The sequence below is a fragment of the Myotis brandtii genome, unplaced genomic scaffold (genome assembly GCF_000412655.1).
Source record: "Myotis brandtii unplaced genomic scaffold, ASM41265v1 scaffold244, whole genome shotgun sequence".
Lineage (NCBI taxonomy): Eukaryota > Metazoa > Chordata > Mammalia > Chiroptera > Vespertilionidae > Myotis > Myotis brandtii.
The window spans coordinates 1119955-1145133 of NW_005359225.1; the positions used below are offsets into that span (position 1 = coordinate 1119955).

General features: G+C 53.7%; 1 protein-coding gene across 1 annotated transcript in view; it reads left to right on the forward strand.

The window, feature by feature from the left end:
• Positions 1-12312: 12312 nt before the first annotated feature.
• The window catches only part of LOC102242149 (olfactory guanylyl cyclase GC-D), a 32673-nt gene continuing 19806 nt past the window's right edge, over positions 12313-25179 (forward strand). Inside the window, exons 1-9 of the mRNA XM_014540364.1 lie at positions 12313-12332; positions 13030-13610; positions 16717-17012; positions 18798-19152; positions 20672-20756; positions 21425-21521; positions 21605-21730; positions 22944-23024; positions 24955-25131. Of these exons, the coding sequence (XP_014395850.1) occupies positions 12313-12332; positions 13030-13610; positions 16717-17012; positions 18798-19152; positions 20672-20756; positions 21425-21521; positions 21605-21730; positions 22944-23024; positions 24955-25131 (1818 nt within the window). The remainder of the gene's footprint in view (positions 12333-13029; positions 13611-16716; positions 17013-18797; positions 19153-20671; positions 20757-21424; positions 21522-21604; positions 21731-22943; positions 23025-24954; positions 25132-25179) is intronic.

Here is a 25179-nt window from a genome sequence, read left to right on the forward strand (position 1 = left end):
CTAGCCTTGGAAGTCCCATAGCATCACTTGGCTGTACCCTATTGGCCAAGGCAGTCACAGGACCTGCCAGGTCCCAGGGGAAGAGGATACAAACCTACTTCTTGAAGGGGAGCGGCAATGTTCTAAAAGAGCCCTTGGGGTGGAGGTGCTGTTGCCTCATCTTCGGAAAATGCGATTCACTGTACATACCACTTAGCAGCCTGTGCTTTCACTTTCTTTATGGCGCCTTTGGATGAAGAGACGTTCTAAACTCTATAGTCGTCAACTTTACTGCAGGTGTCTTTCCCTTTATGTTTGCATTTTTTTAAAATATATATTTTATTGATTGTTTACAGAGAGGAAGGAAGAGGGATAGAGAGCTAGAAACATCGATGAGAGAGAAACATCGATCAGCTGCCTCCTGCACACCCCCTACTGGGGATGTGTCCGCAACCAGTACATGCCCTTGACCGGAATCGAACCTGGGACCTTTCAGTCCACAGGCCGACGCTCTATCCAGTGAGCCAAACCGGCCAGGGCATATGTTTGCATTTTTTAATGTATCTTTTGAGAAGTCCTTCCCTATCTTAAGTTCATAAAGGAATGTTCCTATACTTTCTCCTGAAATTCACAAGAATGTTGGCCTTCACGTTGAAGTCCTTGCTCCACCTGGAACTGGCTTTTGTGTATGTGTAAGGTGCAGAGCACCTGCTCATCATTTCATTTCATTTTTTTTTTCAGGATAACCAGAGGTGTCAGCACCATTTTCAGTGAATTGTCCGTTCTTCACCTGCAGTGCAGCTCTTATATATCAAGTTTTTAAAAAATCACAAATGAACATTGAATTTTATTGACTCTTTTTCTTTTTCATCTGAGATGAAACTGTGGCTTTTCTCCTTTAACCTGCTATTGTTGGATATTAGTTAAGACAAGATTTGGCTGTGAATGGCAGAAACCCCCAAATAACAGTGGCTTAAACGTAAGAGGAGTTTGTCTTTCTCCCATACAAGTCTGGAGAACGCAATTCAGGGATGATTTGGCAACTGTGCTCCAGGGAGTCCTCAATTTTCCAAGCTTCTTCACAGGAAAAATACTGCAGAAAATTATTCATTTTTCATTTTTAATGAGTAAGTATTATGTGGGGAAGTATTTTGAAACTATATAAACATTCCATTCCTCATCAAATCCTCCCTCGCTCCTCCTCCTTCCCTCCCTCCCTGACAGTTTGGATTCGTGGTCTCTTATTTTATTCACTGAGTTATAATCTGTTACCGTCACTATTTATTTTGATGCACAAATCTTTCCAGATTTGACCAGAGACTTCTGTGTCCTTTTCCTATAGCCCCATCACTGTTTGAGCACTTCCTTACTTCCCTGACTAAGAATCACGGTGACCTGTGGTATCTGTTGTCCAAATTACGCCATTTCCTTCTTCGCTGTCAGCTCACGTTTCTTAGGCCTGCCAGCGTGCCCACCTCCAGTGTGCTTCCTCTGCGTTTACTGTTTAACCTGAGGAGCCAAATCACTAGGATCGATAAGAGCATGTGGAAGAGAAAATCACTGTGTTCATTTCTGTTCAGCCCACGCCACACTTCAGTTGCTCTGCCTGTGGCCGGGACCTGGGTCAGGCAGGAGGTTCTCAGGCCTGTGGCCCTGCCAGATCCCCAGCTTAGGGAGAGGCCAGGTGTTCTCTGCTCTGGGTGTCCTGGGTCTCCCTGCTACGGCACCCAATCGATGGGCCAGATGCTGGCCCTCTTCCTCATCCCTTCCGGCTCCTCTCCCCGTGGGGCTTTCTTTCAGGCTCTCAACTTTCCGCCAAGTTTCTTTCTCCTTTCACTGCCTTTGCTGCCTGTAATCTAAGCCTGATTCTGCTACTGATTTGCTGGGCCTCCGTTTTCTCATCTGTAAAATGGGAGAGGGCTGACCGCGGTAGAATCTAAAGCCCCTGCTGGCTCTGCGCTCTCCCAGCTCCTGACTCTGGCACACGGCCTTTTGTTTGCCCCTCTCTTGTGCTCCTTGTCTGACTTATCATATACTCTTCGCCTCTGCCTCTGATTCTCTTTAGTCTCTCTCCTTCCTCTTTCTATGACTTTATTTCCCTTTCAGAACATCTACTTGCTATCTTAACTTTTCTTTCTTGAATCTATTTCTCTCTTTCTCCCTTTCTCTGTTTCCATTGCTTCCGACTCTACAGTCTCTGCCTCTCTCTGTCCTTCTCTCTGGCTTTCTACCTCTTCCCCATCTACGAGAAATTTGTTCTGAATTCTGTTTCTCCTTCTTATCCCATTACTACTTCACCACCGCTCCTGGATTCCTTGCCCAACGTTGCTTTCTCAGCCTATTCCTGAGTCAATGTTTCTGGGTCCCCACCCTTTCCTATTCCTGCCCAGAGTTCCCTTTCTCATTCATGCCCTGGCCTGGGGCTGGGAGCTGGGAGCCCCTACCAGAGCCAGGCTCCTCCCTGCAATGGAAACAGCAGCTGTGAGACTGGCTCCAGGAGGCATGTTGGGTCCAGTTGGCTGCCTCTGTCTCAAAGAAGCTCAGAAAATCAGATGCAGCTCTCACTCAGATGCGGTGTCCCATCCTGCCAAAGCCCAAACCCAGGGAGCGGGCACCAGCTGCACAAGCAACCTCATCCCATGTTCGCAGGCACCCGCGCCTGTACACACACACACACACACACACACACACACACACACACACAGCCAGGCCATGAGCACTGGCAATCACCTCTCACTGGGAAATGCTGCTGGCACTCAGGGTCATCTAAAAGGTGCTTCCTCTCTTCGGAGGCTACTCTGGCCTTAATTGCCAGTTTCCAGCCTTTGGAATGTTCGCCACGTGGACAGGGATCAAGACTCAGTAGGAAGAGAGAATTCTGACCCATCCATGGATTGGGATCTGGCTTCGTTTCCATCAAACCCACAGGTTCTGCGCCTTGTAGTCTGGCCCTACGCTTTGCAGGATCTAGATTTAACATTCATTTACTGGGCAACTCTCTACCAGTGCATGAGTACCTGTCACCCCATACGTACCTCACAGCAACCCCGGAGGCAGGCACAATGGTCCTCCATTCCACAGCAAAAAGACTTAGGCTCCCAAGGTCACAGGCCAGTCAGAGGCAGAGTTTGCAACCCACACACGCCTGATCTGCCCATATTGTCCGTTACCCACCGTGACAACCCAACAGTGGCCATTTGACAGTGGGAGGAGATGCTGAGAGATCCTGTGGAAGCCGACCACTGGCAGCCGGCTCAAGTCCTGGAGAAGAAACAGCAGAACTGAATGTGGTTGGGTCTGATATCCAGTGGGGGCCAGGCTACAGTCATATTTCTGACGAAAGGCTCGGATCTGCATATCGGGGTGAGGGAGTGTGGCACTCAGGGTTGGAGGTGAGGCCCCATCATGGGTATCACACCCTTACAGGAAGCCAGAAAGCCTCAGATGTCAGAGTGAGGAGTGGCAGTGCCTGTTTGGAGATGCCCAGCTGGTCATCTGATGGTAGAGGAAGGAGCAGCTTTCTGCTTTACTCACAGCCCAGACCCCTTGACACTGAGTCAGAGTGGGCACCTCAGGCCTAGTGTTGGCTCTGTGCACGTGGCCCTACTCCCAGCCCGGGGTTAGTTCTACAGACACTGCAGGGCCTGCCCTGTCTGGGGTCCTGGGGCCATGGACAATACGTCGACAGTGCTTTGGGCTGCAAACTCTCAGGCCCATGCCCTCCAGGGTGCTGACCAGGCCCCGCCTGACAAGCGTGGCTCACTTCCTCATCATGCTGCTGCAAAGGTTTTCTAGATGCTCCCAGGTTCTCCTGCTGTTTGCCGTTGGCTCTCTGTCAGCTGGTGGGTCTCGCCAGCTGCCCAGTGTTGCTTCTCTCTGCTCAGCCATTTTGCTGAGAGTGGGGTGAAACGGCAGGCCAGCTCATCAGCCGCACACGCTTGAGGAAGGGAGGGGCCGAGGTTCACCAGACCGCAGAATCCATTCCAAAGCGAGTTGTTCCCACCGCCTTTTGTGCCTCCACCTTCCACTGGGTTGCAATCCTCTCCTTCCCCCACCGGCTACCGCGGGGGTCCTGGCCTCGTCGCCTGTCTTCCTGGGAGCTAGGAACAGAGCTGACATAGAGGAGGGGATCAGAAACTGTTGACGTCACAGATGAATGAAGAGGCGAATCTCAACAAGCTGGACTAATGAATGGGAGGTGCCCCGAGTGAGTTTATTAAGAATGGGTGCCAAGATCCTGCTCGCGCTGGGACAGGGGAGTGGGCGTGTGCTGCTGGTGGGAGAGCAGACCCTGCAGGTGGCACTCCACACTGTGCATAGCACTGGGGGTTGCCGAAGCCCAAAGGTAGCCTTGGGCCCCGGCAGCCCACGGTTGGGCCTGGTCCTGCTCGACCCTGCATTAGCCTGCAGCACCCTGGCAGGTCCCAGACCCCACCTGCTGAGCAGAAAAAGGGCAAACCTCATTGGGTCCTCTCCCATCTTGAGGCCTGCCCCGTGCATGCCACCTCCTGAGATAGGAGCACTGTGGCGTGGACAGTCTTCCTCCTCAGGCTCAGGGCCACGGCCCAGGCCAGGGGGCCAGCTTCCCATCTGAGGCCCACTTGCTCCTTTGTGTTCTGGGCCGGACACTCCCTCAGCCCAGCCAGGCCGCTTGCTCCAGAAAACGTTGGTTTGCTGCTTATTTTTTTAAGTGTGTGGAACTGAGCTTAGCTTTCTGCAGGTGCCGCCTGCCCGCACGCTCATTCCGAGGCCGTTTCCATCAGACCTGGTCCTGTGATAAGTCCCTGGCAGAGATCAGGAATGACAGCAGCACATGAAACAGACGCAGAAGGAGAAGCTCAGCCTCCTGAAACACTCCGCTAAGACGGCGAATTCACACCTAGTGGCTGGAGGAGGTGAACGGCAGGCTCCACATTCACAAGGTTAATTTCCCACATGACGAAGGTGCAGGGGAAGCTCCTGGGCGGGCTGTGAAGTGGGTATTTGGTACCCACCCCAGGTGGCAGGATGAGCTCACTGAATCTGTCTCCAGGAACCTTCCCAGCCCCTGAGCAGCTGCCCCCACAGAGCTCCCACAGGGGCCTAGACCTGTCTTCATTCCCCAGAACCACTGGTATCCTAACTTTCTCTGTTCACCTAGAAACCCCACTAGGGACTCTAGAGACCCCTTTACTTCCCACCTTGTGCTTGAAAGTCAGACAAACCTGTCTGAGCCATGCATGCCTCATCTGTGAGTGCCGAGGGCCTCCGGCGTACTGAGCATTGTGTGGCGTGTATCTCGTTTAATCCTCATGGCAAGACCAGGAGGGACACTTATTTCTCCATTTTACAGAAGGGAACTGGGATCTGGGCTGTGAAGTACCCTCCCCGAGGCCCCCCTGTTCCTGGAGGCAGGGCAGCTGGGTCTGTCTCTAAGCCTGTGCTTCTCCCCTCTCCCCCTGCTCCTCACGGACTCTGACCCGGTCCTCTGTGCCTTTGGTTCTTTTACCCGCCAGAGCTGCCAACAAGCTACAGGCCAGGCCCAGTGTTGGCTGAGGTGTGACCTCCTGCAGGAAGCTTTCTACTGCCAAGAAACGCTAAGTCTAGGCCAATTACTGGGGCCTTGGCGCCCTCTGCTGGATAAAGACTTCTTCTGGCTCCGTGCACACCTTGTGCTTCTTCCAGGACTTTGTGGAGGTGAACGCCAGCCCATGGCCCCCTCAGACAGAGAAAGCGTGTCTGATTGCAGGACTGGGCCCCCAGGACTAGTTGGCTAAAGGCTAGGTTTGGTCAGATGAGCCCTGGAAAGAGCTGGACTTGAAAGGCCATGGTTACTGGGTGGACGGCAGGATGGAGTGAGTGGGGCTCCAGCTGGGGGTGTCAGCCCTGGATGGACCCCTGTGAGTTGAGTCTGCTGAGGTCTCCAGGTGCCAACGTGGGAGGTGCCAAGCCAGGAAGATGGACAGATTTCAGAAATAGGGTGTCTTCCAGGTGAAAGGAGACTTGGGCCCCGGTTTGACCCCCCAGGCCTGCGTGTCAGCTGCATGGGTTGACCCCGATCCTTTCCCTCCAGGCACACAGCCAACGTCCGGATGTGCCTGGCACTCCCTGGTCTGCACATTTGCTTGTGTCACTCCTTTCTCCTTAGGTGACCTCCCGAGCTGCTCCTGGGAAAACCTCCCCTTTGTCAAGGCCTGGAGGGACGAAAGCTGCCTTCCCATGGACTCTCTCAGGGAAAAATTGTGCCGATGTCTTCCATTTGCCCACCAGATCCCCTCCCTGCCTTTACCCACCCCTTCTGGGCCCCAGGAGGCTGCTCTGCATAAGCGATACCACCGGGGTCTCCTGCCTCCCTAAATGACATTGAAATGCCATTTGGAACGCTGTGGAGGAAAGAGTCTGAGGCTCAGGAAAGTGGACACGCTGGAGTGCCTCTGTTACATGCAATCTGCTCACAGCCCTGGGGGACGCTGAGGACACACCCTTCGCCAGCGCATTAAGGAACACATTCATGGCGGTGGGGATACCTCACCACCCTCGAAGGACTCTATGATGCTTGTCCTCTGTAAGCCAGGGGGGGCCGGGGGAGGAGGGGGGCGTAATCCAAGTTCATGAGCTCCGTGTGGAAATGGGAGCCCAGATAGATGGCAGCACTGAATCATCAGAAACAAGATGAACACAATGACCAAATAAGCCACAGATGTGGAGTGATTCTCGGTTCTTGGGGTTTGTTAGGGATCTGTGGGGGTGGCTAACTAACCACAGGGCCCCCCAGGGGAAGGGCAGGGAAGCCTTCCAAGGCGCTGCTAGACACACACAGGAAGACAACGCCTAGGTCTGTTGGGTGGGGACCTGGAGTCATCACCGTGCGGACGCATTGCCTCAGACCCAGGTCCCAGACTGAGCAGCTGGACTGAGCTGCATCCTGGGTCCCTTTGAGAAAAGAGTATGTCATACGTCTTCTTCCAAGGGCCCCTATGGTCATTTACCAGGTGACTGTTCTCTTGGAAAAGGGAAACACCCAGCCCACCCAGGAGGGTACTAGGTACTGGTTCTGTTGCTGGCGTTGATGAGGTGGGCTGCCAGGAATCCTGCTGCCAGCAACCCAGGGAGTTTGGCAGTGGATCCTTCCCTACTTGAACCTCCAGATGAGGACTCGCCCAAACTGGCGCCTCGATCGCAGTCTGTTAGACCCTAAACAGAGGTTCCAATGAAGCTGTGTGCAGACTTCTGACCTACAGAAGCTAAGATGTATGTTGTTTTAAGTCACTAAGTATTGTGGTAAGTTGTTATACAACATGGAAAACTAATGCAATGCATGATATCTTAAAATGCTGGTTAAATTAGAAAAAATAAGAATACTAAATGCTGAGGAGGATATGGTGAAATTTGTACATTTTTAAAAATATATATTTTGATTGATTTCAAAAAGAGGAAGGGGGAGAGAGAGAGAGAGAGAGAGAGAGAGATCAATGATGAGAGAGAATCATCAATTGGCTGCCTCCTACATGCCCCACACTGGGGATCGAGCCTGCAACCCAGGCATGTGCCCTGACCGGGAATCAAACTGTGACCTCCTGGTTCATAGGTCAATGTTCAACCACTGAATCACGCTGGCTGGAGAAACTTGTACATTTTTAATGGGTATTAATGATGTTTTATTTTATTATGAAAGTTTTCAAACATACACAAAAGTAGGAAGAATAGTACAATGAACCCAACTACAATCATGGCCTAGATTCTTTCCATACTTCATTTATTCCTCCCTCTTTTTGTGTAATAATTTCAAACAAACCCCAGACATCTTGCCATTTTCCCTTACACGCATTCAAATATTCCTACTTCAAAAATTGTCTAATTTTTTACATAACCTTGCCATTATCATACCCAAAAAACTTAAAAGTAATCTGTATAGCTAATTCTCAGTTCATATTCAAATATCTCCAATTATCTAAAGTATATCTTGATCCAATAGATTTTTTGGAACTTGCAATATGAAACTATATGCAACAAAAGCCTTAGTAACATTTCTATTCTTTGATCCAGTGTGACTATTTCTGAGGACTTATCCTAAGGAAAAAATTCAAAAGATTACAAAAGCATGGTATGTATTAAAAAGTTTCTTACAATGGGGAGAAATTGCAAACCAGTCAGATATGTAGGGTATTAGTCAGGGTGCATTCTGGAAAACAGTCCTCGCCAGTAGTTCAGCAGTGGGAAATTAGAATGGGGAAGTGATGGCAAAGGTGCTGGGATTGGAAGCCATTCAGAGATCGGTAACAGCAGGAAGTCTCTCCCACTCCTGCTGGGGAAGGACAAAGGGAGGAAGGAGGTGGTGGTACCTGATTCTAGACATTGGGGCCACATGGGAAGGGGTATCTGAAGAGGCCAGAACCAGAGAGGAGACCCAGCCCTTGTTGGCACATTGTCCAAGGTTCACACACACACACACACACACACACACACACACAGAGAGAGAGAGAGAGAGAGAGAGAGAGAGAGAGGGCTTCTCCCTTTTTCTTGTCCTCCAATCTCCTGTGAGTGTCTCCAATTGGCTGAATCTGGCCAGAAACCAGTGGCAGGGGATACCAGGAAGTAAAGTTTTCAGGATTAGTGCCTGCAGGACACAGGTCCCTCCCTAACCTCCCTGTTGGGAGCCCAATAGGGTTTGGGAAGGACAGGGAATAATCTGAGAGCAAACAGGCATATGTCTGGCACATCAACAGAGGCCCTAAAATCTTTCCAGCATAAAATAAGGCCTAAATAAAAATATCCAACAAAAATATAATTTCTAAGTTATGACACATCCACTCAATGTGTTCTTTGACCATTAAATTATAATTATAAAGCTTGTGTAAAATTATGGAAAACACTTATATGGATTATAATATGACATTATTGCCAGTCTTTGCTTTTTTCTTTTTTTATGCCACCTATCACTTTCCAACAGAAAAGATAAATCTACTTATTTGTCATGTGTATTGCTTGTTCACTCACACACATCACTCCCTACTTCTGCTATAAAGTTAGCTCTGTATGGGGCAAAAACTTTGGGGTTTTTTGTTTTGTTGTTGATGTAGCTCAAGTGAACAGTGCCTGAAACATAGTTGGTGCTCAGTAAATATTGCTAAATGGATAAAGTGATGTGAAGAAGGAAAAATACAACACTCACTTCACAAGGTTGTTGTAAGGGTTAAGGGAGAGGGGGTATGTATGATCCCTACCACTTGGTAGTACTTCTTGTACTTAGTGAAAGCTGATTTGACCTAAGTAGAAGAGAGCAGGTGGGGGAGGAAGGGCTGACAGTCCACTGGAGAGTGGTGTCTATCTACCCGTAAGGATCTACCCTAAAAGGGAAGAGAGGAAAGCTTTCATGATAATTCCCAAAGAATCAATGTGTTATGATGAGCAGAAACCTGGATCTATAGTCACCCCTCCACTTACTAGCTCTGTGTCCTTGGTCAAATTACCTAACCTCTCTGGGTTATACTTTCCTTATCTATAAAGTGGAAATACAGTAATAATAATACCTGTCTCAGTGGGTTGTATAAATAGTGTTGGCACATAGTGGGTGTTCAATAATGCTGGGTTCTTTAGTGCTGGCTCATCCTTCCTCCTGGGAGTACCCAGCCCGGTCTGGAGCTGTCCGGAGTGCTGAAGACATCTCCCCTCCCTCCTTCCCTCCCTACCTCCCTCCTTCTTTCCCTCCCTTCCTCCCTCAGGTCCTCTCTCCTTCATTCCCTCCTTCCTTTCTGGCTTGGTTCCCCAGAGCCCTGGAGTCTGAACAGATCCAATTTTCCACGTGGCTTCTTCAGGTTCCTGAGGGGGGCAGTGAGGGAATGAGCCATATATGAAGCCTCAGGCAGGAGTCACTGGCAGCCGAGGGCAGCAGGAATGGTGACACACAGGCTGTCGTGACAATGGGGGCTCCCCAGGCCAGAGCCTGTTTGAAGAGCTTGACATCGAGGACCCTGGTGCGGGAGCCTAAGAGCCACAAAGAGGCAGGGAGTCAGCCCCAACAGCGCAGTATGGCAGGTGGGTCTTTAGGGATCTTGTCCTGAAGGAAGGCAAGAAGGGCCAGGGTGGGGGTCAGAAGGGTGACCCTTGGGTACAGAGGTGGGAGGAGCCTTGACTCTGACAGGAATCCCCCATTCCCATTCCCTGGCTTCCTGGCATCTTCCCTATTTGGGGGGTTTAGTCTGTTAATGTAGCTAAAGGCTTCTTTATCTTTTTGGGTTATGATCGTATGGAGTTAACTAACTCCTTGAACTTGGCTCTATGAGCCAAGCAATCTGTGGTTAAAAATGCAAGTGATCTCTCTCCAGGAAGGTGTGCATTAGCCCATCGTGCTGGAGGTGGGAGCACTGGCAGCCCACATACTCCTGGGAGAGGGGACATGGCCAGCCTCAGGATATCGCCTGTTTCCTGATATTTATTAACAACCCGGACATCAGAACTAAAGGATCTTTGGAGACCTAAACATCTAAATTAAGCCCTCCCTGTACAAATGGAAAAACCGGGGCATAGAAAGAAATGTGAACTCCATCCCACAAATCAGCAGCAGCGCTGCAGTTAACGCTGGCTCCTGCCCTGCCCCTCCTCACCCCCCACCCCCGGCTGACCCTGCTACAGGCCTCAGCCTTCTGTGAGCCCCTGCAGCCCATCAGATGCAGAATTCCCAGACACTGAGAGTGGCCAGCAGGACAGTGGGGCCAGGGGAGCCTGCTGCTGCGGGACCTAGGGAAGGCCCTTCTTATTCCTCCTTTTGGCGCCTCGGTTTCCCCACCTGTACACAGAGGACTTGGTTTAGATGTTTAGCTCTCCCAGGATACTTCAGTTTTGATGTTTGGGGTATTCAATCAAAAGAGGTGAGTTTGCCTTTGCCTGGGCCATGGGAAGCCAAACCCTATTTCAGCTCAGCCCTAACTTTCGGTGAGCCCTCAGACAGTCACTGTCCCACTCAGTCAGGTTGCCTCTACTCAGGGCCTCGGGGAATACAGGCAAAGCAGTGGGTCACAAATGCTTCGGAAAGTACAAACTGAGGGGCGAGGTGGCTGTCATTAGTATCAGCCACATACGCTTTATTCCCACCCGGAAATGATTAGCTCTGTGTGAGCCCAGAACAAGCCCAGCTCCTCCCAGGGGCTCGTCCTGAGGGGCGGCTGCTAGGAGCCCACGTGGAGCATCATGGCAGAAGAGGAGGGAGGGTGCAAAGGGCTCCTCAGAGGCAGGCGGAAGAGCAGCCGTCCCCCCAAGTCTCTGAGCCCTGAGCTGGGAGAACCCTGGTATCAGACCCGGAGGAACCACAGTTGGCCAGCTCTGCAAACTGGCTTCTTTACAGCCAAGGGGCCGAGGCTCTGAGTGGGGCAGAGGTGGGACTGGGGCTGGAACTCAGACTCCCACCTCCCAGCCAGCTCTCTTTAGACGCAGTGCACCTGCCTCCCCCCAAAGATCCACAGATAGTGATGGCGGTGGTAACTGTGCCGTTTAGAAAGTACCTGCTTACTCCCTTTACTAAGTGCTGCTTACTCACCTACTTACACAGTGAGTGTCCCCACAGTGCTCTCCACATTGCAGTCTTCACACAGCACTACCGGTGGCTGTTCTCATCTCCATTTTACAGATGAGGACGCTGAGGCTCAGAGAAGTTAAGCGTCTTGCCCAAGGTTAGGGGCTAGTGAGTGATAAAAGTAGGATGGATTCATCTGTGTGATTCCAGGGCCCTTCTTATTCCTCTGCTCTGAACATAATTTCTAAGAAGCTACTCTGCACAGGCCATCACTGTTGGCATTGGGAGGGTTTACTCTTACTCTCTCGCTCTACACTTCCCAGGGTCAGCTAGTTCCAGCTGGGCCTCCCCTGGGAAGCCCTCCCTGAGCCTCCCCACTGGCCCTGCCTACTGCCCGCACTGTGGTCAGCTCTGTTCCTGGCTGGGACCCGCCTCCCTACCAGCCTGGCAGCTTCTGAAGGGTGAGGAGGGGTCTCATGCCTTCCTGGGGCACCCAGGTGGAAGGCTGCTGGCTGCATGAGCGTTGTGGGGGGACTTGGCTGAGTCCCGTGGGTGGGGAAGGACAATGCTAGGGATGCAGGCAGAGGCCAGGCAGGGTTTCCCGGCTGCAGGACGGCATCGAGGTCCTGGCACACTAGGACGGAGTGGGGAGGCCCCAGTCCAGAGGCCCTCCCCTCAGTTCCCCTGAGTTTCCTCACCTGCACAATAAGGATAGAAAGTCCTCTGACTGCACAGGGCTGTGTGGGGACCGAGAGGGAACTGTGCACATGCATCGTAAGCCCTCTAGCCACAGACATGGGACAGGGGAGCTACCTGACCCAGGCCCTGCTTACACCGGGGGACCCATGGGTTCCAGCAGGGTCAGGTGCCATGGAACGGTGCTGGGCTTGAGGGTAAGAGGCAGGGAGGCTCCGAGGCACCAGGAGAACTTGGCCCACCTTGGAGGGCGAGTGCAGGGAGAAACAATAGCAATAGCTGGACAGAGGTAGGGTTTATGGGACACCTAAGTTCCAGGGACTGTGATAAGTGCTTCACATCATGTCCACCGTAACTCCATCAAATAACTTTCATTATCCACATTTTACCAAAGAGGAAGATGGGGCTAGGAAACTTCAGAGACTGGTGTAGGGCCACGAGGATGGGAAGCAGTGAGCGAGTCTGGCCAGCTCCAGCTCCAGAGCCCACACGCTGAGCCACCGAGCGCCAGCCCAGGACCAGGCGTGGGCATCATGGGGCCTCCCAACATCACGGGTCCAAATCCCTTGTTTTACTAATGAGGAGGCTGAGTTTCTGGGTGTGTGTGTGTGTGTGTGTGTGTAGGGAGCTGTCTCCAAATTATGTCGAAAGTGCTGGCAGAAGATGCTGGAAACCTTGTCGTTCTCCTCTTTCCCAGGACCGCAGGGGGGCTTGTACCCTGAAGGTTGGCACTGGAGGCGGCCCCACGGGAAGACTTGCCCGGGTCTGCGGGAGTCCCCTTTCATCCGTCCGAGGGGAGCCCCTTCCCTGCCGCTTTTCTCTGTGGCTCTTTGGGGTGCCCTTCTATGGGCTGGCTCCCTCCCCAGTCGGGCCTGGGGGGTGGGGACGTTTACCCTGGGGGTGCTGGGTCCCTGGGACTGTGACCTCATCTTTGCCCAGGCTCTCCCCAGAGTAGCTGCCCAGCTGGCTGTGGACCGAGCCAACCAGGACTCCTCACTGATGCTGGGCTCGCGGCTGGCTTCCGTGGTCCTGCCCACGGGCTGTGACACGCCTCGCGCCCTGGCCACGTTTCTGGTCCACCAGAACACTGTAGCTGCTTTCGTGGGTCCTGTCAACCCTGGTTACTGCCCAGCGGCAGCCCTGCTGGCCCAAGGCTGGGGCAAGACCCTCTTCTCCTGGGCATGCGAGGCCCCTTTGGGAGGAGGTGAGCTGGTGCCCACGTTACCTTCGGCCACCCACGTGCTGCTGTCCGTCATGAAACACTTCGGCTGGGCTCGTGTGGCCATCGTGTCCTCCCACCAGGACATCTGGGTGGCTACAGCCCGGCAGGTGGCCGTGACTCTCAGGACACACGGGTTGCCTGTGGTGCTGGTGGCTTCTCTGGGACCCGGGGAGCAGGGGGCCACAGAGGTACTGAAGCAGCTGCGCGGCGTGGACGGCCTGAAGGGTAAGTGCACGTGCTGCCTCCCTCCTGTGGGCGGCCTGGACTCCATGTGGCCACTGATGGGGAGTTCCCTCCACATCAGACGCTGGGCTGAGCACTTGACCCTGCGTTAACCTTCCAGAAGCCCTGTGAGCTAGTCCTGCTGAGGCCTGCACTTTGCAGCTCAGAGAAGGGAAGTAACATGCCCAAGTCACACAGCTGGCAAGTTCAGCGGAGTTTGAGTTCTGATTCAAACATCAGCTGTGGAGTGGGAGCCCAGAGCTATCTTAGTCCTTGCCGGGTACAGAGAAGGGGATGAGAGCGTAGGAAGGAAGCCCCAGGGAGGGAGTTAGAGCCAGTCTTTGTTTCTTGGAATTAGACTCAGAACTTTATGGATTCATTGCTTGATTGCTTGATTGATTGATTGATCGCTTTCTGAATTTATCAAGCCCTTGCTGTGCTGGGTGCTGGGTTGCATGGGTGCTGAACAGACAGGTGCTTATGACAGAGAGGTCAAGATCATCCCTAGAAGCAGAGGCCGGGAGCATCGGAGGGGGCACGGGGCTGGGCCCTGGAGGACCGGAGGAGGCTTCCTGGAGGAGGTGACACTTGACATGTCTTTAAGGAAGTGGTTACCCAGGGAGATGCATAACATCAGCTAGTGGGAGCCAAGGGCTATCTTAGTCCTTGCCTGGTACAGAGAAGGAGATGAGAGCGTAGGAAGGGAGCCCCAGGGAGGGAGTTAGAGCCAGTCTTTGTTTCTTAGAATTAGACTCAGAACTTTCATGGATTGGTTGATTGATTGATTGATTGATTGATTACTTCCTGGATTTATCAAGCCCCTGCTGTGCTGGGTGCTGGGTTGCATGGGTGATGAACAGACAGGTGCTTATGACGGAGAGGTCAAGATCATCCCAAGAAGCAGAGGCCGGGAGCATCGGAGGGGGCACGGGGCTGGGCCCTGGAGGACCGGAGGAGGCTTCCTGGAGGAGGTGACACTTGACATGTCTTTAAGGAAGTGGTTACCCAGGGAGATGCATGCCAGAGGGGGGGTATAGGAAGAGGTGTCGCCTGGAAGACAGAAGGGATCCTAGAGTTCATCTAGACTGGGGTTTTCACACTGTGGGCCATTTGAGTCCATAAACTAACTTAGTGAATCAGACCAGCATTACAACAATAAGAAAGAGAATGAAACCGAAAGCGATAGAGAAGAATGAAACAGAATGGAAATACAAGTAGTGAACGTGAGAGTGCATTGCAGATAGCAGGATGAAGTCTCGCTCTTGGAAACCTCCTTTCAGTTTTGTGAGTGCACTCAAGTTTCATATACTCATTTGAGAGCACACAAAGGTAAAATGTATTTCTTACCATTGGGCACAGTTTGAAAACCACTGAGACCAACCACCAAGTTCTAGATCCAGGGGCACTGAGGCCAGTTCCAGGGAGGAGGGGCGGGCTGGCAGCCCCCGAGCTCGCGTGGCTGGGTGGTGACTTAGAGCAGAGTGGAGCAAGGGACCTGGCCCAGGTGTTCCCGCTGCCCCTCGGGGTGGGGCCTCGCTTCTCCGAGCCCAGGTTTTCCAGCAGGTGAAAGGAGAAGGAGGAAACCCACTTCCCAAGGAGCAGATGTATGTAACCAAGTGCTGTGTAAACATTCAACCAAGAGTCACTGAGCAAGGCTCTGGGGATGGGGGAGGAACTGGCTGGGTCCCAGCAGTGAGGCTGGAGTCTGGCAGGAGACAGATGTGTATTTAGACAACAGAGGAGCCCAGAGGCTGGGGGAGCTGATCTACTCGGGGGTGGGCAGGGCTTCACAGAGGAGGTGACATTAGGGCAGAGCCTGAAAATGAGAAGTTGATTGCAGAAGGGGGTGAGGGGGTAGGCATTCCAACCAGAGGGGTCAGCTAGCGCAAAGCAATGGAGCTAGTGTGTTAACAGGACTGGGAGAATGAGCCATTCACCTCTGTGTGGCTGGAACATGGTGGCAGTCGGTGGGGGAAGCTCATCAGACTCCCTCTCCAACACTTGCAGGAGATTGCGTTCCAGCCACTGTGCTGACTTGCAGGAGCCAGGATGCAGAGTGGTTAGGGGCACATGCTCTGGACTCAGATAGCCAGGATCCCACACTTGACCCACTTCCTACCAGCTGTGTGACCTCAGACAAGTCACTAAACCTCTCTGTGCTATAATTTCCTCATCAATGATATGAACCTCATAAAAGTCCTTACTTCATGGGTTGTGAAGAGGAGATAAAGGGCTTAGAGCCCTGCCCTGCACACAGAGAGCACTGCTTACAATCAATGTAGGCTTTTACCCATTAGCCTCCCCAGTTTTGTGCATTAGCTCCCTCGTGTGGCCAAATATAGAACAGTTCCAACTCCCAGTAAGAGAGAGGAGATTTGGTGAGAAGTGGAACAGAAGCCAGGCAGAGGAAAAGGGACAAAGGAAGCCCTGGTTCTGTGTCCCTTCAGTCCTGCTGGGTCTCTCTCCGAGGACCTTTCTTACTATTCTGAGGCCAAGATGGGGTGGCTCCCACCCATGTCCACATAACATGGCCACCCAGGCTCAGCAGAGGCTGGGCTTCAGGCTCTGACTTCCACATGACCAGGGTCCTCAGGCCCCAGCAAGACCATCGACCTTCCTTGGTGATTCCGTATTCCTGGCTTTTTTGGAGAAAGGGCTTGCAACAGGAACCTGAGGCCACTCCTTAACCTCTCTGGGCCTTGGTTTCCTCATCTGAAAGTAGAGATAATGATAAACATACTTCTTAGTACCGTTGTAATATCAAATGACTAAATGTTTGCAAAAGTACTTCAGGCTAACAAGAGCAAGCTGTCAGTATACACTAGCAGTTGTCAGAGACAGCAGGGCACAGGGAGGGTGGGAAGTGGGTCATGATGATTGGGTGTGCCGGCTGGAAGGGAGCTAGTCTCAGGTGAGATTGGGTGGTCCTGGATGTTATGGTTACAGAGGGAGCAGATAGAGGGCGTATTTCTCCTTTCCTCAGACTGATGGGGAGGGAGGGCGCTTGGCAGGGGCAGCAGAGGGTCGGGGAGGACCTAAGAGCTCGGGGCCACTGACTTCTGGGCTCCAGGGAAGGCTGCAAAAGTGAGCCTGCCACGTCTGCCTCCAGTCGTGGTGCTGTGCATGCACTCGGCGCTCCTGGGAGGCTCTGAGCAGATGGCCCTTCTGAGACAAGCGTGGGCCCAGGGCCTGGCAGATGGGAGGCTGGTCTTCCTGCCCTACGACACCATGCTCTTCGCCTTGCCCTACCGGAACCGCTCCTACCCAGCCCTGGGCCGCGGTGGGCCCCTTCGGGAGGTCTATGATGCCGTGCTCAGCGTCACCCTGGAGTCTGGCCCCGTGGACGAGGTCATCAAAGCTGCCGGGGCCAGTGAAGAGGGAGCCGCCCACCTGGAGCCAGAGCAGGTAGGTCAGTGCAGACCCTCACAGGGTTCAGAGCATGGGGTCAGGGGCAGGTGTGCATGCGCTCCGCCCCCATGCAGGCCTTCCTGGCCTTGGCCAGCTGCCCACCTGGCCTGTCAGTCCCACCTCCCCTGTGGGCACAGGACCCATCCCTTATTTGACAAAGGGTCTGGTCCCTGGAATACTCTCTCTTTCTTTCATAGGGAGTGTGTGTGTGTGTGTGTGTGTGTGTGTGTGTGTGTTCTTTCTCACATTATTCACTCTTTTGGCCTGCTGGGTCACTTCTCCTCTTGAGTCTCGTTTGCTTCTCTTTTTTAAAACTCTGACTCAATTCCTCTATTTGTCATTTCTGGCCCAGCCTCTTTCTCTTGCAGACATTCTTCCTCTCCTTGCTCTGTATCTCTCTAGCAAGTTGTGCAGATTAGAAGGGGAGAGTGTTGGCAGTGTGGGAGAGTGGGAAAGTCTTCTGGAGTCACCACGGTGAATCTGAGGAGTATTGGGTGGGGGTTGTGGCTGTGGCTCTGCTTGGACTCATAGACTCAGGTGGCTGTGCTTCTTGATATAAGAAGACAATGGTGCCTAGAGGTGGTGACAAAGATTCAGATGCTGATGAAGGGTCATTAAGCCAGTGATTCATCTGACAAATGTGACGTGTGTCCTTCTCATGTGCCACTGTGCCAGGTGGCGGGAACACAATGATGGACAAGACAGAGCTGGCTTTCAGGGAGCTTCCATTCTGTTGGTGTGAGATAGACAATAACCGACCAACATGATAACAAAATTTTACAGTGACAATGTTGCCGATAAGATAAAACAGGGTAAAGTGACAGAGAGTGGCTGGGGTGGAGAGTGGGCAACAAGAGATAGGGTGGGCAGGGAAGCCCGCTGAGGAGGTGGCACTTGAGCTGTGTGCTGAGTGATAAGGAGGCAGCCAGGTGAAGCTCTGGATGAAGAGCAGCCAGGTAGGGGAAAACAGCAAGTGCAAAGGCCCCGGGGCAGCGTGTGCTTCAAAGCCAGAGGAGCAGGTAGAAGGAGTGGCTGGACTGTCATGAGTGATGGGGAGAGGGATCCGAGATGAGCTTGGGCCTCATCATGAGGGTCATTCTAGGCCAGAGTTAGGAGCCTGAACTTAACATAAGAGAAACCATCAGTGGGGTTTAAGTAAGAAATTATTTGATTTGCCTTTTTAAAAATCACTTTGGTTGCTTTATGGGAAATGGCCCAAAGAGAGCTCAATGGAGCAAGGAGGCCCTTGGGAAGCTCCTGTGTGGTCCAGGTGAGCGGCGAGAGTAACACAGACCCAGGTGGCAGGAGTAGTTGGTGAGCAGGCAGTTGAGTTTGGAATAAATTCTGAAATAAAGCCAAAAAGATGTGCTGATGAACTGGAAGCGAGAAAGAGAGGAGTCGGGAATCAGGCTGAGGTTTGAGACACTAGGCAGGTGGCAGTTCCATTTCCTGAAACAAGGGAGGGAGGACGGGCTTGGTGTGGTAGAACCAGGCAGGCCCTTGCAGGACCGGGAGTTCTGTTCGGGGCATATTAGGTAGATCTGAGGTGCCTGTGAGACGTCAGGGTTGGTGGTGTTGGTGGCCATGATGGTGGCAGTCATGGGGATTGTGCGGCTGCTGAGTGGGGACTGAGGCGATGGTGGGATCGAAGAGAGGAATATGGTGGGGTGATGGTTAGGGATGATGATCCTGGCGATGGCTGCTGGCAGGAGGGCCGGGGCTCAGGCGTTTCTGGGAGCCTGTGCCGGGGGCAATGGGGTTGAGGGACCTTCTCTTCCACAGGTGTCCCCGCTCTTTGGGACCATCTATGATGCTGTGGTCCTGCTGGCCTATGCCCTGAACCGCTCTGGGAGCCATGGGGCAGGGCTCTCTGGGGCCCACCTGGGGGCCCACACAGGGGCTCTGGATGTGGCTGGCTTTAGCCAGAGGATCCGGACAGATGAGAAGGGCAGGAGGCTGGCTCAGTATGTCATTTTGGACACAGATGGTCAGGAAAGCCAGTTGGTCCCCACCCACGTCCTGGACACAGGCACGTGGCAGGTGCAGCCCCTGGGCAGGGCCATCCACTTTCCAGGAGGGGCCCCTCCGGCACGTGACTCCAGCTGCTGGTTTGACCCCAGTGCACTCTGCACCAGAGGTAATTCATCTACCCACCCATCCATCCACATCCATCCATCCATCCATCCATCCATCCATCCATCCATCCATCCATCCATCCATCCATCCATCCATCCATCCATCCATCCATCCATCCATCCATCCATCCATCCATCCATCCATCCATCCATCCATCCATCCATCCATCCATCCATCCATCCATCCATCCATCCATCCATCCATCCATCCATCCATCCATCCATCCATCCATCCATCCATCCATCCATCCATCCATCCATCCATCCATCCATCCATCCATCCATCCATCCATCCATCCATCCATCCATCCATCCATCCATCCATCCATCCATCCATCCATCCATCCATCCATCCATCCATCCATCCATCCATCCATCCATCCATCCATCCATCCATCCATCCATCCATCCATCCATCCATCCATCCATCCATCCATCCATCCATCCATCCATCCATCCATCCATCCATCCATCCATCCATCCATCCATCCATCCATCCATCCATCCATCCATCCATCCATCCATCCATCCATCCATCCATCCATCCATCCATCCATCCATCCATCCATCCATCCATCCATCCATCCATCCATCCATCCATCCATCCATCCATCCATCCATCCATCCATCCATCCATCCATCCATCCATCCATCCATCCATCCATCCATTTACCCATCCATCCATCCATCAATCCATCCATCCATCCATCCATCCATCCGTCACTCATTAAGGCTCTCCATGTGGACAGTCAGGTCAGTCCTGTGAGGTGCAGGAACAGGTAGGAAGAAGAGACTTGGCACTCTGTAGAGAAGATCGAACCAACAGTTGTGAAGTGCAGGGAAGGTTAGCAAGGCCTCCCCCTCCGCTGAGAAGGGCTAAAACACTCACAGAGCACACGGTCCCAGGCAGCCGCTTTTCATCCAACTCCTGGCATCAGGGCTCAAGATTCGGATTCAGTGTGAGGAGGACTCTTCTGACAGTCAACGTGAATGACAATGGCGCTGACTGCCAGAACAAGTAGTGAGCGGCCCATTGTGAAGGGCATGTAAGAAGAAGTAGGATAACAACGGACAGGGATACACAGTTTTAACCCAGCACCTGCCGTGTCCAGGCCCTGTGTTAGCAGCCAGGGACCCTGAGATGACTAAGACACAGGCCCTGCTGCCCAGCTGCTCTCAGTCCAGTGAAAAGAGACCTGACATCCAGCAGACAAAAGGCCATAGTGTGATCAGGACTATGATGGGGTCTGAGCAGGGTGCTCCTGGCCAAGGCAGGGAGCCTGAGGTGAGAACCCAGACAGCAACACTGGAATCAATCTCTGTGTGTGATGATCTGGCCACAGATAGGAACTTCCTAATTGGGGGCCATTCTGAACTTCACCCCTGGGAGGCGGTGGGCAGAGGTTTGTGTCCCCATTCCCCAGAGGGGACCAAGAAGCAGTGCAGGAGCTGCGTGAGGGGCTGTACTCCTTGTGCGGTTGTTATTGTTAGGACTCACGTCTGCCCTCTCCTCCCCGCCAGGTACGCAGCCCCCGGGCAGCTTCCTCGCTCTGGCCCTGGCCTGTGTCGTGGTGCTAGCGGGTGGGGCCCTTACTTGCCTCATCAGGTGAGACTGTGTGCCTGAGCCTGGCACTGCCCCTCTGTGCCCCTAGCCCCTCCGGACCTCCCTCCTGTGGGCAGAGCCCTGGCTTTCCCATCGTCTATTCCCAGGACCTCAGGATGGTCCTGCACTCCTGTCCATCCTAGAGCCTCTGCCAGACTCTGTGAAGGCCGGGGGCCTCCTGAGGAGGCCCGTGGGAGACTTGGGGAAGAAGCCTGAGCCTCACACAAGACCCCGTCCTCCTGAGTTTCAGCCAAGCACCTGTGCAGTGGGCTTGGCCAGGACGACCTTCAGCTTTGGAAACAGTTCTTTCTGGGTCTCAGGACGCCTGTTCCCTGAGCCTCAGCCACACCCAGGAAGGGGCAGCCCCCTCTCCCAGGCCGCCCCCAGGCTCTGGCCGCCCCTGAGGCCTCCAGGCGACGTGGGGACACTGAGGCCGAGACCAGCAGGCACATCAGGCTGCGAGTCCAGCTCTGAGCCGGGCTGAGGGCCTCTGAGGGGGGCACTGCCTGGTGGGCCCCTCTCAGCCCAGCGGGGACTGCCGGGGAGGCAGGAAAGGAAACGGAGAGAGGATAGGTGAGGGCTCTGGGTTGGAGGCAAGACAAAGGGGCCGGACGGAGGCAGGAGTGACGCTCGTGCCAGCCCCTCTGCCCTGCACTCTCTCTCCCCTCCAGACTGGGCGTCCGGCAGCTGCAGCTGGTGCGGGGGCCTCACAGGATCCTGCTGACAGCCCAGGAGCTGGCCTTCATCCATCCACCTCTGAGCAGTCAGGTGGGTGGGCCAGGCGCTGGGCTGGGTGCGCACGCAGGGGACTGAGGCCCGGCTCAGCTTTTGACCGTGTCTGCCCCCTCCAGAGGCTGCATACGGACAGGGATAGTGCGAGTGAATCAAGAAGTGCAGCAGATGGTGGGAGCCTGAGGTCGGTGGCCCTGGGGTCAGCCAGGAGCCCCCAGGAGCCTACCAACGTGGCCCTGTACCAGGTGGGAGCCTCTGTCACCCCATGCCCAGACCTGGGGAGCTGTGGTTGGGTTAGGAGAAGCCTCTCGGGTCCCTATGCCCCACCCTAATCACTGAATGGGAAACTGAGGCCTGAAGAAGGACAGTGACTTTCCTGGGTCCCCTAGCAAGTGGGCGTCAGGGCTAGGACTGGGAAGCAGGACTCCCAGCTCCCGTCCGGCATGGCTGGTGATCCGACCAGCCACGTGGGCAACAGCTAGTTCCTGGGCACTGTCAGCGGTGGGTCCACCCCAGGGCTCTCTCAGCACCGGGCCAGCCCAGGCCGCACGCCTGCCTGCTCCGGTGACGGCCAGTGTGAGCCCGGTCCCTGAGACCCTGACTTGTGGGGGCAGCACCAGCCCAGGACAGCCACTCCTCCTCCCAGCTGGCAGGGAGCTGGGAGGTCAGAGGTTAGACTGGGAGATTCTGAGGTCGCTGAGGACACTTGTATTTCTCAGGTGCTGTGTCCTCAAAGGCAGCAGCTCATTGAGGCTCCGCTTCCCTCTCCCTGGCTCACGCTCCATGAGCAGCTAATGGTTTCTGCAGGAAGGAACATGTGGCTCTTGCTCCTTTTCTACCTTCTCCTCAGGGAATTCCATCCCTTTTTCTTTTCTGCTGAAAGGAGGCTTTAAAGATGCACAAAGCACGTTTGGTTTGCTTCTCCAAGTTGGCCCTCAGGCTGCCACTGAGGTTGAGGAGGCTGGAAGGCCTCGCTGAGAGGGAGAGAGGGCTGAGGGGACAGCTCTGGGTGGAGGCTTCTGCCTCTCCCCCTGCCCTGGAGTCCCTGGGTCACAGAGCCCCTCACTTCCAGGGTTTGGGGTGTCTGAGGCCCTGCAGAGTAACACTGACCTTAGGGCCAGGCGCTAACGCCTTGATATCCGCCATCTCGTCAGGCTTGCCTGGGGGTGGGCATCAGAATTGAAACGTGAAGCTCAGAGATCTGCAGTCACCTGCCCAAGGTCACAGGGCTTGAAAGTGGTGGAGTTAGGACAGGAACTTGAGTCTGTGAGCCAAGCCGGGCCCCCGGCTCTTCCCCAGGGCCACAGCCAAAGTCCAACTTTTGTGTCCCCTGGCCTCGGAGCACACAGAAAGAACACATTTATGGGGGAAAGCTCAGGCTGAGAGAGGCTGAGGGTCCGCCCGAGGTCACCCAGGTGGGAACTAGCAGCAGCTGAACTCGTGTTCCTCCTTGAGCAGGGGGAGTGGGTGCGGCTGAAGACGTTTGAAGCTGGCACGGCCCCGGAGCTGCGGCCCAGCTGCCTCCGCCTCCTGAGAAAGGTAGGGCTGCAGAGGGCCTGGAGGGGGGCTGGGGACGGGGTGCCGTCAGGAGACCCTGTTGGTCTGGAAGGAAGTCCTGCTATTAGCACGATTGCCACCACATTGCCAACACGCCCATCTCAGTTATACACCCTCACCGTCGCCATCACACACCAGCATCCCAAAGTCATGTCACCACCTTCATGTGATCATTGCCATGACCACCAGGGCCACGTTCCCATCAGTATCACCACCTGTGTGCATTCAGCACCGTCAAAGGGCCTCATCCTGTGGCCATCCCTCCACCCACCCACCCGTTTATTCACTATTTATTGAGCACCAACTCTGCCAAGCTGTGTTCTGGGTTTGGAGGATACAGCCATGGAGAAGAGACGGGATCCCTTTCAGCCACTTATCATCATTAATCATATAAGTCCCTTCACCCCTGAGATTGTCACCACCCTGAGAGGCTGGGGGATGGAGGATGAGCCCAGGATCTGAGTCAGGAAGAGCCCAGGTGGAATCCTGCCCTCTCGGGACACTTAGCTTTCTTGTAGAATGGAGCTAATAAAACCACCCCAGGGGAGCTCCGAGGATGGGAGAGAAAATATGAAAAAAACTAGCAATGTCCTGCCAAGTGGTGCAGCTTTGATAAATTGTGAATTTTATTATTATTCCCAACATCTGAAATTAGGTTTGTAGAGACTAAGTGACTGGAGGTTAGGCGTTTCAGTGGGCATCTTGTAGCCAATGTGCATAGATGTCTCCTAGAAGAAAAGGCTCAATGGTGGTCAAATGAGTTTGGAAATTGCTTGCGTGAGCGATAGGCCTTCTCAGGATTTCTAACATGCTGTTCTTGCTATCTATGCCTGTGTAACAATTTACCCCCAAATATACTGGCTTAAAGCAGCAACTAAAATACTCCCCCAAATTATCTTATAATATCTTACAATTTTGTGGGTAGGAAATTTGGGCAGGGCTCGGCTAAACAATTTTTCTAGGGCCTCTCCATGTGGTCTCTCTAGCCTGGTGACTCTGGGTAGAGGGACTTCTTGTGGTCATTCAGGGTTCCAACAGGCAGGAAATAGAAGCTGTCAGTCTTGTGAGACCCAGACCTGAAACTCCCCGGACCACTTCTACCATGTCCTATTGGTCCCAGTGTCACAGAGCCCGCTCAGACTCAAGGGGAGGGCACAGAGGCCCCACCTCTTGATGGCAGGGATGTCAAAGGATCTGAGGCCATTCTTACCTCCCCACATCTATAATAATAAAAGCATAATATGCTAATTAGACTGACAACCGAACGACCTTCTGGACGTCCTTCCAGACGACCTTCTGGACAAAGCCAGGGCTGCGAGGGCCGAGCCCCTTGCACGAATTTCATGCATTGGGCCTCTAGTATGTTAATATGCGTGTGAATCTCTAAGGGGGAGAGTGTTCAGCTCCCCCTCTCTTAGTTGATCCCTGAACTGTGTTTCTGAGGAGGGACTTCCTAGGCAAGGGTTCCACCTTTTTTGCTTGAGCAAATGCTAGCCTCGCAGGTTGGGTTCAAGCTCTCTGGCCTGTTGGGCAGCCATCAGGGAGGCTGCTTTCTGCTCGGCCCTGGTCCCCTCTGCATCTTTTCTTCTCCTTATCGGTCACTGAGTCTTGGGGTTTTCAGGTTCATGGTGCCACTTAGGTTGGGAAACAGGCTTAGATCCCTGTACCATGGAACTGGTTACAGCTCATTCACTTATTCATCTATTGTGTTTTCACTCACTTACTCATCCATCCATCCATCCACCCACCCATCCATTTATCCTCCGCTTATCATGCATCCATCATCCATCTGCCCATCTAACATGTCTGATGCCTCTCTATGCTCAGCCCTGTGCTGACGTACTGAGAGTCCGGGTGTGGATTTCACCCGGCCCAACCCCCGGGGGCTCCACAATGCTCATTTCCCTGGCAGATGCGAGAGCTGCGGCATGAGAACATTGCCACCTGCCTGGGGTTCTTCGTGGCCCCTGGGGTGAGTGCCCTGGTGCTGGAGCACTGTGCCCGGGGCAGCCTGGAGGACCTGCTGCAGAATGAGGCTCTGCGGCTGGACTGGACCTTCCAGGCCTCCCTGCTGCTGGATTTGATTCGTGTGAGAACCTCCCCTGGGCCTGGAACTGGGCTGGGGGGGGGGGGGGGG